This window comes from Thunnus albacares, chromosome 23, assembly GCF_914725855.1.
Source record: "Thunnus albacares chromosome 23, fThuAlb1.1, whole genome shotgun sequence".
Classification (NCBI taxonomy): Eukaryota; Metazoa; Chordata; class Actinopteri; order Scombriformes; family Scombridae; genus Thunnus; species Thunnus albacares.
This window is the reverse complement of record NC_058128.1, coordinates 25,086,973-25,106,917: the sequence shown is the minus strand read 5'-3', so window position 1 is coordinate 25,106,917 and position 19,945 is coordinate 25,086,973. Positions and strand designations below refer to the sequence as shown.

General features: G+C 39.9%; 1 protein-coding gene across 4 annotated transcripts in view; it reads left to right on the top strand.

Annotated features, from left to right (window-relative positions):
- Nucleotides 1-425: 425 nt before the first annotated feature.
- The window catches only part of braf (B-Raf proto-oncogene, serine/threonine kinase), a 41,624-nt gene continuing 22,104 nt past the window's right edge, over nucleotides 426-19,945 (top strand). Inside the window, exons 1-10 of one of the 4 annotated variants that reach the window (XM_044342784.1) lie at nucleotides 426-713; nucleotides 9,796-9,897; nucleotides 9,988-10,275; nucleotides 11,718-11,846; nucleotides 12,635-12,738; nucleotides 15,077-15,179; nucleotides 16,232-16,380; nucleotides 17,935-18,054; nucleotides 18,149-18,308; nucleotides 19,381-19,420. In XM_044342784.1, the coding sequence (XP_044198719.1) occupies nucleotides 558-713; nucleotides 9,796-9,897; nucleotides 9,988-10,275; nucleotides 11,718-11,846; nucleotides 12,635-12,738; nucleotides 15,077-15,179; nucleotides 16,232-16,380; nucleotides 17,935-18,054; nucleotides 18,149-18,308; nucleotides 19,381-19,420 (1,351 nt within the window). In that variant the 5' untranslated portion in view covers nucleotides 426-557. The remainder of the gene's footprint in view (nucleotides 714-9,795; nucleotides 9,898-9,987; nucleotides 10,276-11,717; nucleotides 11,847-12,634; nucleotides 12,739-15,076; nucleotides 15,180-16,231; nucleotides 16,381-17,934; nucleotides 18,055-18,148; nucleotides 18,309-19,380; nucleotides 19,421-19,945) is intronic. The other 3 variants (XM_044342785.1, XM_044342786.1, XM_044342787.1) reach the window with 3 other exon arrangements.

Here is a 19,945-nt window from a genome sequence, read left to right as displayed (position 1 = left end):
TGTCCAAAGTTGTGACATTAGGGGACAGTTACAAGAGGCTTGTATATAATTGTCAGTGTTTGTAAATCCCATAAGACATAATCTAAGTTGGGTGTACAGAGTTCTGTGTATTTTGTCATATTGTGTGGTTGAAAGTAGTCAATAGGGGCCCAATAGTAAACTCTGGCCCTGGGGCCCATGCAGAATGAATGCTCATGAAGGGCTGCTTAAATTTTAACCTCATTATTTATTTATTTATTTATTTATTTATTTATTTATTTATTGTGTCATACCTGTAAATTGAGCAATATTGTAGAGAGAGAGTTCATTTAAACCGTTACTTAACCAGGCCATAATAACGAGAGTGATAATATATTATGTTATTAATATGAAAATGTGATATTAAAACATTTTTTATATTATTACTGATGAGAATGCTATATTTGTGGCAGGGTTAGCAGTTATCCGGCCAGTTGAGAGTGTGGAGCTCGGTGCTGCGTCTCTGTCTCCCCCTCCTGTCCGCAGCACCAGCCTGCGTTTCCCTCCATTATTTTCCACTCAGTTTCTCGCAGTTTAAAATGGCGGCGTTGAGCAGCGCCGAGTCCCCACCGCCCGTCTTTAACGGAGACACCTCGGAGCGGGAGCCGGGCAGGGAGCGGGGCCTGGAGGAGCTGGGCGCCGGGCTGGACTCCTCCTGCTCGGCGGGGATCCCCGGAGGTCCGCAGGATGAGGAGGTAGGGCGCTACGGCGGCGGGGTAGCGGGGTCCAAGCGGGGCAGGGGACACGGGCTACGAGCGAGAGGTAATTGGATGTAAATGTTCAGGAAACACCGGCTGGAACATGGATCGTAGGGGGGGGATGCAGTGCAGGAGGAGGAGGGGGGGGGGGGGAGAGGGAGGAGGGGGGGCGAGACGATGCACTAAATGTAAACGATTCATTTTGACGAGCCTCGGCCTTCCACTGAACACATACATGCGACAGACTGATGCGAGCAGGAGGGGAAGCGTTCATCCGGCGGAGCCTCTGTTTATTTCGGGCCTGCTTTATTCCATTCGCTCCTGGCTCCGTTTTCCAGGCTCACTGCAGCTGCAGCCTGGTGCGCCAACACAGCACACACACACACACACACACACACACACACACACACACACACACACACACACACTCACTCAGAGACAAACACACACACACCACACACCACACCACACACACACACCGCTGTTGACACAACAAAGACACGCAATTACACCGCGTCCTAATGCGTTCTAACGTGCTCAGAGTTTCATTTTCAGCAGCCCACTGAGACTGCTCACCTACATCCATGCCTCAGAGGGCTGATGGTGATGATGATGGAGGTGGAGGCTAACTCAAGTCGTGCTTGTGTGTTTTTTTTTTTTTTTTTTGAGGTGTGATTTAGCTACATAGGCTGCTTTTATTTATATTACAGGTTTTTACAATCACCGCCCCCACGTACACACACACACATGAGGAACCATCAGCCAGGCTGTGTCCTCTCATCATGTAATGCACAGTGACCATGTAGCCTAGCCTGGATGTGTGTTCAGTGTGCAGGTCAGGCCTCACTGCTGGACCATGACAGCAGTGAGGCTGGGATAGAACACTTCATTATCTTGAATATACTACTAATATCTGATCGTCTACCTCTACATTAGAGCAGAGGTGGGTGTGTTCTCTGTTCCATACATACATTAACAAATGTCTCATACAGTCACCTGTCCCTGTCACACATCTGTGGCCCCTGGCCCCGTTTTATGCTCCCTATATTCTCATCAGAGTGTTCATATGAACATGTCAGTTTGACTAGGGTCTATTTTCAGGAGCTCCGGGGGGGTGATGTACTTCAAACACATTTAAAGGGTCACTCCAGTGATTTTTTAGCATTGCTCTTCCATCAAGCTAGGGGCCTCACAGGAGAGAGATTTCAAAAAGAATGACTGCAAAACACTGGATCCTACATTTCCCATAATGCAACCCTTCCTGCCTGATACTGTACTCTTGATGTTTTTCAAGCAGACTTCTTGTATACGTTTGCAGTCTCCAAACCCATGCTGAGATAACCTTGATGACATCACTATGACATGATCAGGGTTCCTGTATTTTCTCAGACTTGACGAAGCTTCTCCAGAGTTACTGAAGATATTATACACACACACACACACACACACACTGATGAGTACTGCAAATGATGAGTAAACTCACCTTTATGTGTAAAATTGGTGGGTTTACCCTTTAATTTTTCCTTATTGATATTTCTTTGTGTCTGCTTATCAGACAAGCTCATAAAACTGCTGTTATAGTTGAACTTTTTCAAATCAGAGAGGTGCGTTGTGTCATCCTCTTTGTTTAAACATGAAATTGGTAGTTCAGCTCTTGGACTGGAACCTCAGTACGTTTCCAACACTGTCTGAAATGTGTCTATAATAGAAAAATGCACTCCGGTGTTACCCACAGGTTGACAATTCACTTGTGGTGGCGGGTGACACGGCGTGCGACCGATGTGCACGCAGAGACTCATGCAGTTACGACGGGGTAGAGTGTTATTTTTTGTAGCTACAATTTACAGACGTCCTCTAAACGCCTCACATGCAGGCTATGGGTAGACGCTAGCTAGGTGGCTGCGCACAGAGAAGCCTCCAGTCCTCACTCAGTTACTGCAGCACGCAGCTCAGACAGATTTTATCTACCTGGGCAGGTTTTAATCTTACCTGGGCGAGCCGCCTAAGTAGAGCCTACGTCTGAGAAACACTGCACTCATCCCACTCTTTTCTCTCCCAATAATAGGACAGGTGTTACTGTGCTGAGCTAAAATCTGAGTTAGTGGCTTACAGTGACTGAATGAATGTTGCTGATATTTGAAACAGTGGATTTTATGACGACAGGGATGAAGAAGCTGTATTTATCTGTAGATACTCATTCTGTGTAATGTGGTCGGTGTCGTCAGCAGCGTTATCGCCTTCGTCCATAAGGTCAGAGGAGTCACGGAAGACAGAGTTTAAAATGTTTGTAATACAGACTTCTTAAAATGTAAAAAAAAAAAAAAAAATTGAAGTGTCAAGCCCAAGCTGAGAGAGCCCTGATGACATCACTATGACATCATGAGTGTTATTTTTTTTCAGACTTTGGCTCAATATCTCCAGAAGACATCACACAACATACTGTAGTAGTCCTCATGAACTCCATGTGTAAAAATCAGTGGAGTGCCCCTTTAAATCAGGAAACTTTTAGTCTGGTTTAGACCATAACACCAGTTCATTCAGAAATATGATATATCATGTTAAACTAGACATCAGTGTTTTTATTTTTGTTTTTAATTTTGGTATCTGTACCAGTACAGTTTTTTCCATCTTCTTCCATCATAATACTGATTTGTTCTGACTAAAATTGTGGCCATTGACAGCTTGATGCTGTTCTCTAACGATGTCTTAACAGACAGCGTAACACTCCTCTTCATGCTAAACACACAGCTCTCAGGTCATGCTTAATGGCCACATCAGTGTTTTTCCATGTTTTTAGATCATTTTCTATCAATGACATGTACTTAACATCGCTGCTGAGCATTTTCCAGGGCAAACTGTAGATTGTTCAAGTGTTTTCCCACCTTTTTAAAGCTTTTCATTTCACTGTGGCATAGACTTGAAGCATGATTTAGTCAGATAATACATCATAGTGGTGAACGCCATGTTCTCTCAAATCTCAAAAGTGAGCTGCATACTTGCAGCAGCAACTTTGACAACAATAAAAAGTTAAATTTTGTTAATAATTGTTGAAAATCAGCTGTGAGTCTATTTCAGTTACCAGCTCTGACCCAACATGCTGGAACTGCTGGCAGAATCAGGCTGTGTTTTCATCTTGGACGACTAACATGTTGTAGAAGTTGTATTGGACCATTAGAAAACAGTTGGTGGTGACATACTCGTTCATCTGCTCTTTGACATAGAATATTAAAGGAGCATACTGCTGCTTTTGCATGTTTTAACCTTTTAAACAAGTTGTTCATACTGACCATTTTTCCAAAGCATCACTCTTAAATGGATTTTCTTCTTCCAGACGGCTCTTGGCTTCAGTTCATTTGAGTATATGAAAATCTGCTGCAGATAGATAATCCATCACATAGAACATTTGTAGCCCTTTTTGAGTGAATTGTTCCAGGAAGTTTTAGTTCCAGGAACTAAACTCTGATAAGGTCTGCAGTCAACAGTTATTATCATTATTGATTAATCTCTTAGATTATATTCTTTATTTAAACAATGAATTGTTTTGTCTTTAACATGTCAGAAAATAGTGAGAAATACACAGTAAAATTCCCAGAAGCCAAGGTGACATCTTCAAATGTCTAGTTTTGTCTGAGCAGCATTCCAAAAACCAAAGATATTCGGTTATATGAAACAAAGAAAATCCTCACATTGTAGAAGCTGGAACCTGAGAATGTTTTCGTTGAGAAATGATAGAAACTATTAATTAATCAGAACGCTCCTTCATTTTCTGTTGATTGACTAAGTGATTAATTGACTGATTGTTTCAGTTGGGATTTACAGGAACTAAAAAGTTCCTACAGCAGCTCACGTTCTGTGTTTTTACTTGATATAAACCTCTGTCAAGTTTAAGCAAATTCAACGAGGTTTGGACGTCATATTTGCAAATGACAATACAACAACGATAACTTCCACCGCAATAGCAATAGCAACAATAGTGTAAACACTGAAGAGATTGTACTCACTGTGTTGTATGGAATTTACTGCTTTGTGACTGACAAACAAGCCGATGTTGGAACTGTTTGGGGTTATGGAGTTATGTGCAAGTCGACTAAAATTAGTTTAAGAGATAAAACATTCTGCAATAGTTGTTGATTGTGAGACACAGTCACAAATCTGTCTGGATGTCCTCTACACAGTGTCTGAACTACAACTTGTTTGCTGTTGCTGGGTTTTTAAAGAGGGTGGTTGAAAAGGATCATTTTTATTTTTAAGATGTTTTTGGGTGTTTGCTTTTAATGGATAGCTGATAGTAGACAATAAGGATGTGCAGAGGGCCCAGTATTTGTATTTGTATCTGTATTTGTTGAGGCAGCAAAATTATTTGTAATTTGAGGCTTAAAAATCCTGTTTTTGTTTTATTAAACTTCTATTTTTAGAAAATCTAGTGTTCATGAAGCTTGTTCATGTGTCAGTAGCTCAGCTTTATCTCTGGGGAACACAGTGATGTTCAAATTAGGAAATATGTGTCATGTTGCAGGTGGATGTGACTCCCCTCGTTAATACCTGCTGATAGATGTAACAGGGAAGCAGAGGAGAGACACTGAGGTAGAGATGTAACCAACCTGCATGCTGGTAGTTGACATGGTTTACTTTTTTCCCCGAAAACCCACTATTTGTGCTTTGCCAAATAATGTATTTGTATTCGGGCACACCCCTAGTAGACAAGCAGACAGGAAACAAGGGAAGAGAGAGAGGCTTGACGTGTGGAACCAGGGATGTTGCGGTTATGTGGCATACAGCAGTAACCACTCAGCTCCAACACTCCAAAAGGCTAGTGTGTTTGACTGATTATCAATGTTTAGCGTAGCACACTCCACCCTGTTGGTTCCTGGACCGTTGGAAAGTACAACCCACTGAGAAGGAACTTTTTTAGGGGCTGGAAATAAGTATGACAGTATTAAGTCAGTATTAAGAGGAATTCTTACAAATTTCTCTAAACTAAAAATGACATCCATAATCTCCTCATGTGTATGGGAGCCTGTCAAGTGTTTGTGTAGTCCAAAAGCAGGGATTGTCTGGCACTTTTCTTGGCCTTTTTATAGCTTCATCGTGTCTTTTGCGGTGACTGATGATTCTGACTCATTCTGTTCTAGATTTTGTTCCTCTGAAGTGTTGTCCTGTCATGTTACTTCCATCTCTCTCACACACGTTAGATATGTTTTTCTTTCTTCTTTTGTTTGGTAATGCAAATATGTAAGAATCAGCCCTGTGTTGCTCTCATTTTGATCATTTAAAAGAATGTAATTGTAATCTATATCTACTATTGGCTCAGTATGGTAGAGCTGCAACGATTAGTCGATTGATTGATTAGTTGATTGATAGAAAATTAAGGCAAGAATATTATAATATTTTGGACAGTTGGTTGGACAAAATAAGATATTTAATGACATCATCTTGTGCTCTTGGATACTGAGTGTTTTTCATTGTTTTGACCAAATAATTAATCAATGAATCCAGGAAAAATCAGTAGATTAATTGATAGTGACATATTGTTGCCGGGTGATGTGGCCACTTGTTGTATTTACTGTACAGAATCCCCATTTAATACTCAAAATTGTCAGATAGTGACAGAGAGAACCATGGTTTTACTTGAAACAATTCCTCTGCTAATGCAAACACAACTCTTCCTCCATGTTTACCAGTTGTCCCGTTCAATTCAATGTAATGTACATCTCCACAGCACTACCTCCGTTAGCACAACAACAGTCATGTCATACTCACCACTCTGCTGCTCTCACTTTCTCATTTAAATTCTTCTCTAACTTACAAATTCATGTCAAAATCCATAAAATGTCATCTGCTCCTTCTCCCTCATTAAATAATGTTTGTTTCAAAAGTTGAACTGCTGGACACAAGATGTCTCCTAATTCACTGTAAAGTCCGTTCTCAGTGATTGTGCAGTGGAGGCTTTAAGGTTCCACATCACACTGGTTTAAATTGAATATTGGACCATGATTGGCTTCCAAACTAGTTGTGATGTCACAAATGGTGTTCATAGGCTCACCACTTCAAATCAGATTTTTAATAAACACAGAGGAACTTTCCACTTTGAACAACACATTTTTGAGTGGAGGAGGACTTTAACACTTCCTGCACATTAAAATCCTTGTCTTTTTTTATTCCTCACATTCGTTTTCCTTATCAAAACTTGATGCCTACATTACCCACAATGCAACTGTACTCGATTGACTCAAATCAACAGATTTAGCTGTGTTATGCTAGTAGTGGCTAATGTAGCCTGGAGCTGCTAGCCTCCAGCAAAGATGAGGAACAGGCTACAGAGGTCTGGTAAAATGTTTATTTCATTTTCAGACTTGTAGTCTTCAGGCCCAACTGACTCTGACTCAAGTGACATCACTTGAGGCAACTTATCAGATTTCATACAGCTTCCTCTTGAGACACAAACAACTTTACAACTTTTTTTCACACATGCAGTAGTACTCCACAATATCTGTAAACAGACTTTGGTGTTTAAAATTGGTGGAATTCCTCTTTTAAAAAAAATGCAAAGACATGGGTGGTGATTCTGAGATCTAGATCTAGAGCCAGGCATGCACACTATTTGGAACTTGAAAAATGGAAGCAAGAATCTAATGAAGCTTCTTGCTGAGATGCCTTTATCTGGATTGATGTGGTGAAAGTTGTACCACTGATGCCAGAATTAGACGATTGCCACAGCGTCTGGCACATCTCTAGACGTACTAGGGCTCTCCCCATCTCAGGATTCTCTCAGTTGACTTGGAAGGAGGGACTACAAGGAAAGGGGGGGGGGGGGGGGACTACACTGATATGACAGCTACATGAGTCTCATATTTTACCTGTTTTAATGCTGTTGTTCATCATTTGTGATGTGAAAACATCAGATTTCCACACAGAGAAATAAAAAGTGTGTTCAGTTATAAAATCCAAGCGCAGAATGGAGCGTTTCTCCTGATTGGCTGCTGACAAGTGCTGTCAGCCACACTGGACGGTAGAGGAGGAAACAGCAGAGATGCTGGTATGTGTCTGTTTAAGTCATGTGACTTAGACAGCCACAGGCATCAGTAGGCTAGTATTCAGTGGCTTTGTATATTAGTAAAACTTTACAGCAAAAGGACAAATCAATGTAATGTAACGAATGCATCAAAATCAAATTAGTAAAACGCCTTCGATTAGAGATGTGCAGGTATAGCTTTTTTACAATATACTGCGATGAAACATGCTTATGGTATAGCTTCCTACTGGTCACACAGAGACAGAATAACCACAGCACAGAGAACCAGTCTCCTGTCTGTCCAGCTCTAACCACTCTGGCCATGACTTTCTATATTAACATTAATCATCAACTCACTGAAGCGCAGCTAGCTTTTGGGTGTTTAGTCCTAATGATCTGTGAGAGACAGAGAGAGCTGTATTTCACCCGACTGACAAACTTCCTGCATCAAGATCACACGCAACACATTCTTCCTCTCTGGTCAGCTTCAGCTCTGCTGGTGTAGGTTAGTAATATGGAAAAGGCCAACAAAAGTCTCTGGCTTTTAAAAATGAATTGAACTGTTAACACACAGCAGATAACACTTACTATGAAGAATGAGTGTGTAGAATCTAAGAGAAACTGACACTGAGCTGCATTTAAAGTGATTTCCAGTCAGCTGTCTTAAAGCTGGAGTGCGGGACTTTTACATAGAAATGAATGTCCATTACATTCAAACTCTTGCCAAACGAGTTCACACAATGCTGATTAAGCCTTTCACCACCAGGTAAATCTCTCTGTATTTGGCAGTATACTGGAGATTGTAATATGGTGTCTGTGGCTACATTCCCGCGTTAGCACGCTGGTAGTGATGCGTTTTACATCAACCAGCAATGATTGGTTTGCCAGAGCTGAAGGGTGCCCATAGAGTATGCACACCAGAGACCTCTGCCAACTGCCGGTTTAGCCTTCTGCTAACTTGAGGGATAAAATAATTTAATTGCGCGACTTTCCAAAATGTTACTGGACCGAATGGACCAAATTCTGATAAATGCACTCATAGAACTGGAGTTACATCCAGGTTACTACTAGCTATTACCCTCAATGGCAGAAGGGAGAGACAAAGGTTCCACACTGCAGGTTTAAACTTTGAACAACCTGCTTTACTGTGTGTTTAAACTGTTTTTGATGTTATTTCTTATGCAGAGTCCAAAAAGTTGCAATATACAGACCACTGTTCAGTGAATAAATCCCAGGTGATCATGGTGTGAAGTCGTTGAACTATAGTTTAGCACTAAAAGAAGAATTTTGGAAACATTGTCGATTATCGTGATAATACCGTTTAGCATGATATTTTAAGCTACGATAATTGTAGCATGAAATTGGTATCATTTAATACCAGCACATCCCTACCTTCAATATAAGTAATTTTATTATTTTGTCATATAATTTCCCTCAGATTTTTTAATGTTTCGGTCTGTTGCTCAGAGAAAGTCGTCCACCATGTCTATTGAAAATGTCCGTCAGACAAAATATCTGATAAGGAACAGGGTCACAGTTCTATACTCTATGTAACATTTAAAAAAACAGAAGCTCATCAAACCACACTGTCGAACCCACAGCCAGCAGGTTCTATTAGATAACATTGTAACCTTCACACAGCTAACAGTGGTCAGCTGGCAGTAAAAAAGTTATCAGAGTAGCTTGCTAGCTTGGTATCCTCATTGGTCACATGAACCCCATGACCTTCTGTGATTTCTTGCAGGTCATAGAAGTCAGTTGAGTTCTTTCCAATCATCTCTGTACATCATGCAAGTTGTAAAGGATGTGAAGCTGTAATTGGTTGGGCTCTAACATTCAGTCTTCAGTGTCTCTCGACCAAGTCATGGCAATAATTCATCATCTCCTCTTCTGACACAGTGAGCATTTCAAAAGGCGATGAGTGTAAACTCTGAGAATATCTCGGTCATCCATTGTGCACTGTTGTTGGGAGAGGCCAAGTCAGGGAAGAATGATTCTATTGGCCTGTTCTTCATGTACTGGAGGATATCAGTTTAACATCAACAACATTGGTATGTTTCCCCACAGATCTGGAACATCAAACAGATGATAAAGTTGACACAAGAACACTTAGAGGCTCTGCTGGACAAGTTTGGAGGAGAACACAATCCTCCTTCCATATATCTAGAGGTAAGAGAGCTTTAGCTTTTCTAAGTGTAGCCACAGTAAAATCCAGCCTGTGACTGTTTCTTGAGGCTTTCTGGTATGTCATCCACACAGGCCTATGAGGAGTACACCAGTAAGCTGGACGCCCTGCAGCAGAGGGAGCAGCAGCTGCTGGAGGCCATGGGCAATGGTACAGACTTCTCCTGCTCTCCTTCTCCTATGCCAGCTCTTCTGGAGGTCAAGATGGGAGGGTGTGGGGTTGGAGGGGGGGCTCAGGCCTTTCCCTCAGCCCCCAACACCTTGGCTGTCCTACAGACCCCCACCGATGCCAGCCGAGCCAACCCTCGCTCCCCCCAGAAGCCCATCGTCAGGGTCTTCCTGCCCAACAAACAGAGAACAGTGGTACGTGTGACGCTCTCTCAGGATTAGGGCTGTGACAGTATGGACTTTTTCTTACTGCAGTGAAAAAGCAATGTATCCTTTGGGCTTTACAGTCCAAAAACAATTTTTATTGGATAAAAGGCTAAACTCACTAATGCTTGAGCAGTGTGCAGAGATGATCACCCTGTTCCTACACCAGTCTTTGTTAATATAAACACACAGGCCACCAACTCGGGTCTTACCAGACAATGAAGCAATCCTGTCCGACCGGAGAGCCGGGCTACTCCAGGCACATGACTATGGTATTACAATTATCATCACAGCCCTTCTCAGGATACATACTGTATATAGTGAACATGATTAGTCAAAGCTTAGAAGAAACCAAAATCTGATTTACAGATTCCTCTATCAGTGATTCTCTCTTGTTTCTTGACTGGTTTGAGAACCAGAGAACCACAGAAGACATTACAGACAGCAGACACAGTTATTGAGCTGACAGGCCACTAAAACTCTACTTTAGAATCTTATTTTCTAGCTCTGGTCACAACAAATGTATCAAAACATTTTCTCTTTACCTAAACCTCTGGACATTGTTTTAGTTGTGCAGAATGTGCTTCATGATGTGTTGATGGCCGTTGCTTCTACAGAGTATCTGCAGCTCATGAAAAGTCTTAAAAAGCATTGAATTCATCTCCCTCAAAAAAGGCCTTACTTAGTCTTACTTAAATACCTTTACTAATGTCTTAAATATGATGTCTATCCTGCTGTAGATATTGACATTAATCATAACTTTCCCATATGTGTTTTGGGGCTGTCGAGAGATGTTCTACAACTATAGTGAGACTGGTGTGACAGTGGATTGTGCTGCAGGAAGCTTCTTAATCCTTATTTGTGGAGTTTCAGTGACCATCTGACCTGCAGCAAACACTGTCACTACTGCACTGGCAGTAGCTCATCCACTCACTATGGACAAGTCAAGATTTTCAGCAAAAACTTCAATGAACTTAAATGGATTGATATTTTTCATTGGTGAAGCCATCCATCAGTTTTCAGCCACTTGTCTGGGTCCAGCTCATGGTCATTGATTAATTATACTGCTAGGAATTATTGTTACAGCTGGGGAGTGCTGATGAACATGAGATATAAATGTCATTAACTTCATAAATAATTGTAGGCTTTACTTTCCCTACACTTTTCAGTCATTCTATGGCTGATAGTAGTGTGAGAAAGGTAATAAATTGCGTTCTGTGTGGTATCAAAAAGATCTAGTTTTTACACACTGCTTAGTGCACACAGCCATATACACACACAAAATGCTATGTTGCTATGCAACGGAGTGGTTGTTGATGTTCTTATCTGTAGAGTGAGATGCAACCATCAGTGAGTTTGTTGTCTAAGCAGAATTCTGTGAGTCTCGTACATCTTGATGTTCTCTACATCAGCTCCTTTGCTTGTTCATTCAGTGTTTAATACAAGCAGAACCTCTCTTGTCCCGTTCTCAAAGTTTTCAAAGGTGTGAGCTGAATGAGAGCTTGGAGGTTACAACTGTGAAGGAGATTAACAGCAGAAAGTTTGTGAGCACTACACTGAAGGTAGAAGTTCACCTGTTGGTCACGCAACATTGTGAGTGTGTCTGATTTGTGTCACATGCTGGATGGTGCATTTAATCAGTGATTAATGAAGGTAGATGGATCTAGCTCTGCAACTATTAACTATTCATTTAATTAATTTTGATAATCAATTAATCATGTAGAGTCATTTTTAAAAGAAAAAAATGTCAAAATTGTCTGATTCCAGCTTTTCAAATGTGAAAAAAAAAACAGTGATTGACATGTTTCATAATTTTCTGACATTTTATAGACCAAACAACTAGTCAAGAAAATAATCAAGAAAATAATCAACAGATTGATTGCTGATGAAAATAATCATGAGTTGCAGCCTTTTTATTATAGAAGAAGTTTTCTTCACTGTGCTTCAGACTGAAGACATGTTAGACCTGTAACAGGCTGATTTGAGGGTTTAAGGTCAGAGTCTGAGTTCAGATGCTGCACTGTTGAGTTGCATACACATTAACATTGGTTTCATTGTCTATTTACAGTGAAAGGTTTTTTCTAAGTGGTTTGGCTGATGAACAGTGCTAGGCTCTGGGAAGTGAGTGAATGTAGGTGACCCCCTTTCACTTTGATGAGCTCCACAGTGGGAAGTTGCAGATGAAAGCCCTGCTGCCAGCAGACCTGAAACCATCTTCACCAAGATGAATAATGGCTACAAGGAACATTCTCATTCCAACTTTACAGTTTCAGGTTTCAACATTAACTAGCTGCGGTTGTGTCAGGCTCATTTCCTTTCTGTTGGCTGAGTGTTGCTGTGTTGTGTTCAGGTCCCAGCCCGCTGTGGGATGACTGTGAGAGACTCGCTGAAGAAAGCTCTGATGATGCGAGGACTCATCCCAGAGTGCTGTGCAGTCTACAGGATACAGGACGGGTAAGTCTGTACTTCCACCACAGCTCAACAGGGAAACACTGTCCGAGGAAACACAAAGAGGGAATTTGATGCTAAAAAGACTGTAAATGTGTCAGATATCCACTTGATATGACTAACTCAGACTGATGAAGACTCATAGAAGCTTCACAGAGACTTTTAAATGACTGTGTGGACACACTGTGGATTTTGGCCTCCATCACTAACATTGAAAGTACATTTGAAGGATCTTTTAATATCCAGTATGAACAGGAGGAATGATTACAGCCAGGAAAACCTCTTTTAGTGTTCAGATGGACACCTGACTGATGTTTAAAGATACACTTGAAAAAGTCTCCCTCTGCTGAAAATGTGTTTTGCTTCTTCTTATTTTACTGTGATGTTTATTGTGCAGTTTGTTTTCACATAAGGTATGTATGATGATGTTATGATGTTAGTTGTGACATCATAACTGGTTTGGAGTCAATCCTGCTCCAGCACCCAATTTACACAATTTATATATTCATAGATTCTGGAATTTTCACAGAGGGAGAGGGAGGAGAAGATGTCATTTTATAGATTTAAATGATGTGATTGAACTTTTTTTGTGGAAAAAACATTTGACACAAATAATAGTTGTTGTACGGCTGCTTTGCATTAAGAAATTTAAAGTCACACATTTGGGAAGTTTGGTTTATTTTGTTAAATGTTTATATTTCTCACTAAGTATGGTACAGTATCAGCTATCAAAGTATTATTTTAGTATTGATACATAAAGTCAGGTTTCATATTTGCACCAGCACTGAACATTTTCCAATGATATCTGACTCTAACTGTGATCTTGTTAGGAAGGCAGTACATAATGTAAAGCAAATAATCACTATATTATGTTCTATTACAGTATATTATCCACACAGTAGCAATATAAAAATGGCAGTATCTCTATTTTTATTTAATGCATGATATTTGGACTACTTATTTTTGTAGTAATTTGGAATCTTGAACTTTATCCTTCCTACACAACTGAATACAAAATAACACTTATGAACACTGATGTTTGTGAAAGCAGCAGACTATATGCATTTTTATAGTTTTATTAAAGGGTCAGTACCCCCTAAATTACATAAAAATATATTTTCTGTTTTATGTGTCAAAATCCAATACACTGGTGGTGACTAGAACTTAGTTTTTGGTGCTCATACCAATTTAAAATGTTTTTAAAAAAAGTTCTTTCTAGAAGCAGTGTGTATTGGTCTGTATAATCCACAGAACACAGAAGTGCTTCTTTATCTCAGCAACCAATGAATGTTTACTTCTGGCCTCATGTTGGTGAAGTTTGTCATGTAAATGCTCATGTAGTTAGTCTTGCTATATTACTGAAAGGAATTATGTTACATAAAGAAGCTGCTCACATTAATGTAGTAATATGCAAAATACCATAAATGTGGAATCATGGCCTTTCAAATCTAAATCCTCATGTATTTTTACAATGTCTAAGATCCGTCTGTTGTCAGTATGACCTCGTCTCCGTCTGGTATTAATATGCAATTAGTACTGTATCTCATTATGCAAAGAGAGCTGGTGGACTTAAACGTCGTCCCTCTCAGGCCAAAGGAAGTGATGCTGCTGTGTGGCCTCTGCTTCTCTTTCCTCTGCAGAGAAGGAAGCTTGTCAGGCAGCTCAACATAGCAGAGAGACCTTTCAACTTGTTGGAAGGCTGTCTTTTTTTTTTTTCTTAAGAATGTGGTCAGACTGTATCTAGTCATTTTATACCTGAGATCTGATCACAGTGTGAGCCAGCTCCAGATGTGACTGATCCAGATGTTGATTCAGGTGGAGATGAGCTCTACAGTGTCTGCTGTTCAATCAGCTGCATCATTGTCATAATATTGTGATAAGATCATAACATGCTGTCATTTTCCCTCAGTAATAATGATAACTATACTAATACAGATGTTAATAAGAATAATATTATTATGAATATTGACATTGACACCACCAGAGTTGGCTTGGTTGAAAATGGCTAAACACGCCATCTACTGTTTAAAATCAGCCAAAGAAAAGTTTCAAATCTTCACATTTCAGAAGTTGCAACCAGCAAATTTTGAACAGTTCTGCTTAAGAAAAATGACAAAAACAATAACTCTGTTATCAAAATTGGTGCAGATTAATTTTCTATAGAATGGCTAATGGTTGCAGCTGTACATCTTAGATGCCATGTATGAAATGTATCTCTCTACTCTAGGATGTACTGGTCTTCATGGTTATGTTAGCATTATTCTCAGTATGGTGGTTAAACGGACAGCATCGTAGGTTTATGAATGTGTAGACAGCTCCCCTAACTCTCCACTTCCTGTCTCAGAGAGAAGAAGCCTATCGGTTGGGACACGGACATCTCCTGGCTGACAGGAGAGGAGTTACATGTTGAAGTGTTGGAGAACGTGCCGCTCACCACACACAACTTTGTAAGTACTATTAGACTACTGTGTATGACAGTGGAGTGTAACAGCAAAGAGTTAAGATATTGAACCTGATCATTCTATCCACTCAGACTTTTTAATCATTGTTAACATTATGTTTCATTTTCAGCAAACCCATACATTCAATCCAAATGAAAAGTTAAGTTAGTCACAGTGGGAGATTTGTGTGAGCTGTCTGTGGAGATTACACTTCACTAAACACGACAGAGGAGAAAAAATAGACTCGGAGCTTTAAAAAAAACGCAGGGGGTCCCAGGGTGACACATGCTTCTCGTCCTTCAGTCTGTCCTTCAGGAGTTGTCCCTTAATGAGTTGAACTGATAGAGGGAAATATGAATGTTTATAACAATTGTGCTTACACAAGGGTACCCTGCACCTCCTTCCCAAATTCCTGAGCACATACTCAGAATTCAACACATGAGAGGGGTAGATAAGGTTGACCTGCCGAATAGTTGACTGCATTCCATAATCTTCTCTTCCGTCTTAACCAGACTAAACATTTGAGCCTTAAATGTTACAACTAGGTTTCCAAACCAGCTGTTAAAACCACTTTGTAAAATGGACTCTATGGAAGCTCTGTAGAAGTATAACATTCCTGCAGACACTTGCAACATGGGAATGCCAGCTAAGTTCACTGTCAGTGTGAACCCCTAAATATTTAGTGTGACCTGTTTGATGTCATAACTGACTGTGTATGGCAACAGAGCTATGATCTCCAATTAATCTAGGATCTAATACAATTTCCTCAGTTTTTGGTACACTGATGTGCAAATAATGCTCATTACACCAAACAGGTGAAACCTGTCCTTTAGCTTTATAGCTGCTAATGTTAGAGTTGCTTGTAAGTAAACTGTGTCATCATGGTATGGATTTCAGTTTCATATTGGGAGGAATTTGGAATCTTTGAAACAAAATTACGAATCACAATATTACAAAATTCCAGAACTTGCTCACAGTGATAGATGATAAACACAATGCATGAATTCTGTTTTCTAGCCTTGCGTGGTGCTGACTGTCTGTCGGTGTGTGTTTGACAGGTGAGGAAGACCTTCTTCACACTGGCCTTCTGTGACTTCTGCAGAAAGCTGCTGTTCCAGGGTTTCCGCTGTCAGACCTGTGGCTATAAGTTCCACCAACGCTGCAGCACCGAGGTTCCTCTCATGTGTGTCAACTACGACCAACTAGAGTAAGTCTCACACATGGGAAAGACCACGATTGAACCTACTGTAGCACTGTGCTGCAGCAATGTCATGTGACATGAATACACATGGATCTTTGAATTAGTCTTTTCCTTGTCCTAAAGGCTACATCACTGCTCATGTGAGCTGTGATTTTTTCCAAGCTTCTTCAGCTGTTCTGGCTATAAACAGTCAATACTCCATTTACTTCTCATCTATTCCACATTTTAATCATTTCTGTGTAAAAATATCTATAAAAATATTTCAAAGTAGCACTACTGTCACAGATAGATATGGACAGATAGATAAGACAATTAACTAAAATGTATCAAATATAATGAATCTCTCACCAACCTAAATTCAGTATATCAATATCTATCTATCTGTATCTATGAACAAATATTAATGTTTATTATTATTATTATTATTATTATTATTATTATTATTATTATTATTATTATTATTATTATTATTATTATTATTATAAATGTATAATACAATATCACTTCATACCCTAAAATATCCTGCACATTTATATATTAAAACTTATTTTCATAGTCAAGAGATGTAAGAATTCTTATTTTTTTGGGGATGTCAAATCACTTTTTTAAAAAAATTAATAATGATAACTTTATTTATATAGCACCTTTCAAAAACAAAGGAACTTCACAATAAAAACAGAGAACGCAAGTAAAGAAGATCCAAAACATAAGCTATAAACCAGATAAAATAATTTAAATAGTTAGAACAAACACCAAAGGTGCCAGGTGCCAGGCTTTATTGGGATATACAATTGGGTGTCATCGGTGTAGCAGTGGAAAAGGATGTCATGTATATCTTTTGATCCAGATCCCATTCTGAGTCCTTTTAATATTGGGTATTTACTGATACCCATGCAGAGTTTCATCTGCTGGAAGTGGAAAGTTTCTCTGTGTTCACCTTAAATCTCAATTTAAGTTGCAATTCATACAAGCATGGTTTGGACAACTACTTTGGAGCAAATCGTGGTCCAGTATACAGCTAACTTACACAAGTGTGATGTGGAAACTTGAAGCCTCTCCTGCACATACACAATGGACTTTACAATGAAGTAGGAGATGTTTTGTGTCCACCAGGAAAACATTTCAAATGAAAAATATGTGTATATTCATAGATTCTGGATTTTTCAATTAGGATGAAGGAGTAGATATCATTTAAAGAATTTAACAAGGCAATTGCAGAAAAAACATATTACAAATTACAGATATCAGACACAAATTATTATTCAAAGCAGAATAGTTTTAGATGTCTGAAAACGTGTGGATGGGATCTTTACATTTTTCTAGATACCACAGATGCCCAGTGCACACTGCAGCTACAACCTTACAGAGATAAAATAGAACTTAATTCATGCTAAAACAAATATTTGTCCCAGAGAAGCTCACTTTACTTTGTCTGTCTCATGACTTTATTATTTTTCCATCTAGTGTCTCTTAATTCAGTTCTAAGTAATTTAGGCTGCAGTCAAACTGGGTCAAGAATGAATGAATGAATGAATAACCTTGATGATTTGTGTTCTGCAGCTTGTTGCTAGTGTCCAAGTTCTTTGAGCATCACCCGTTCACCCAGGAGGAGGTCTCCTCAGAGGGAACCACCCCCGTGTCTGAGGCCTGCCCATCACTCCCCCCATCTGACTCCACTGGGTGAGTCTTGAATTAATGTGCAGATTTCCTTCCCAACAACAAGTCCAAAAAGTCTGTTTTAAATCCTATCCACTGACACATTTCATCTTTCCAGGTCTATATGCCACACTACTGTGTCCCCGTCCAAGTCCATACCCATCCCGCCCAGTTTCCGGCCCAATGAGGAGGACCACCGCAACCAGTTTGGCCAGCGGGACCGTTCGTCCTCAGCTCCCAATGTCCATATCAACACCATCGAGCCTGTCAACATCGATGTGAGTCTGCTCTCCCTCTGCTGGACTGATTCTGATATATGTGCGGACCATGACTCTGCAGGTTTCACTCCAGCCAAACAACAGCTCGTGTCACTGATTTACCAGAGAGCAGCATCTGAACGACAAAAAGCTGCAGCAATATTGATGTTGCTGAAAACCTCAAAAACTCTTGAGCCTCCAGCTTGCCTTCACAGAATTTGCTTTGAGAGAGACCATATAAAGTCTGAAAGGGTCAGAAAAGGAGTGAGTTCTTTAAAAAGTGCAACCTGTGAAAACCCATTGTGGTTAGTGATCTTAGTCCATCCAAAAGGAGGCAGAGAAATCCAAAGTTAATATTTTTAAATTTGATTTGGTCAAGTCTGATAAGTCTGAAAATGCTGGCCTCATGTTTTAGAGTGAACATGGAAAACAGAGCTTATGGAAAACAATGATGCAAGTACCAGTAACACTCACTTCAGTGTTCCTGTTTTAATAAAGGTAAAACTGCCGCTACCTTTGTGCAACTCCATTACAGTAACATGACACACGATACCACAACTAATCTGTTAGTTTGTCACAGCAAATAAACCGGATGTCTATTCCAAAACGAGGCCAGGGTTAAGATACATGTGTTGCGTGTAAATTAATTAGAACAAATTTTGTGTTAATTTAAAGTTCATTTGAGCATGATTTTTTTTGAAACCGTTACAGCCCTAGTGTGTGTGTGACAGGTCAGCTTAGTAGAAACATTTTTATTGAACTGCCGACCAGAGCTCTTTTCCTTATTTTTGTGAATGAAATGGAGTCCTAAAGCCTCGGGATAAGTGGAAAATGTTTTCAACTCGTGTGGAAACGTCTTCTCAACCTGAATTTGTCCTACCTTAAGCTGTCCATGTGTCCATTTCCATGTGCTGCCTCTAAAACTGACCTCACGTTCAGTCTGAACGCACTTTTAGTACTTTTAACTTTGGGTGCAATTCTAACCACTGCACTTGCTGTGACAATATTTCCTAAGAGTGCAGCTACAATAAACTGTACAGTAAACGGTACAGTAAACTATGATCATGTTATTAATTTCTTTCCTTCATTTCAGGATCTGATTCGAGATCAGAGCTTACCGAGGTCAGATGGAGGTAAGGATCATAACAGGAGACTTCATGCTCATTCTGTGGCTTTTTTTCCCACCATCCTGCGTCTGCGTGCTCGTGGTCTTTTGTGTGTGTGAAATTCAGACCCGAGAACTTGAGTCAGTTGTTTTAGTCCTGCACCCTACTAGTCACTGAGAGCAGCAGCTGAGGACACATACGTTTATTCAGATCTGTGGGTCAGGGTTTGTGGAAGAACAGCAGACCTTTTTCCATTCTTACTTTGAGTTACTCTGCTAGTCCAAGCTCCTCTGCAGGAGGACCTCATTACAGAAGTTTAGTGAAAATAAAATCACCCAGAAGTTTGACAGTAAATCAGAGGCCTATTTTAGTCTTAATGATGTGAAGGTGAAGTAATTAATGTAATTAAAGTAATTAATTAATGAAGTCTGTGGGGTTTCTATACAAAGCACAGCAACCCAAGCAGTACATGTCTAAATAAGCACATTACATGTCTGTGTTGGAGCTAAACAGCAGCAGGTAAGCTAGCTGCTGGCTAGGTTTATTTAATTA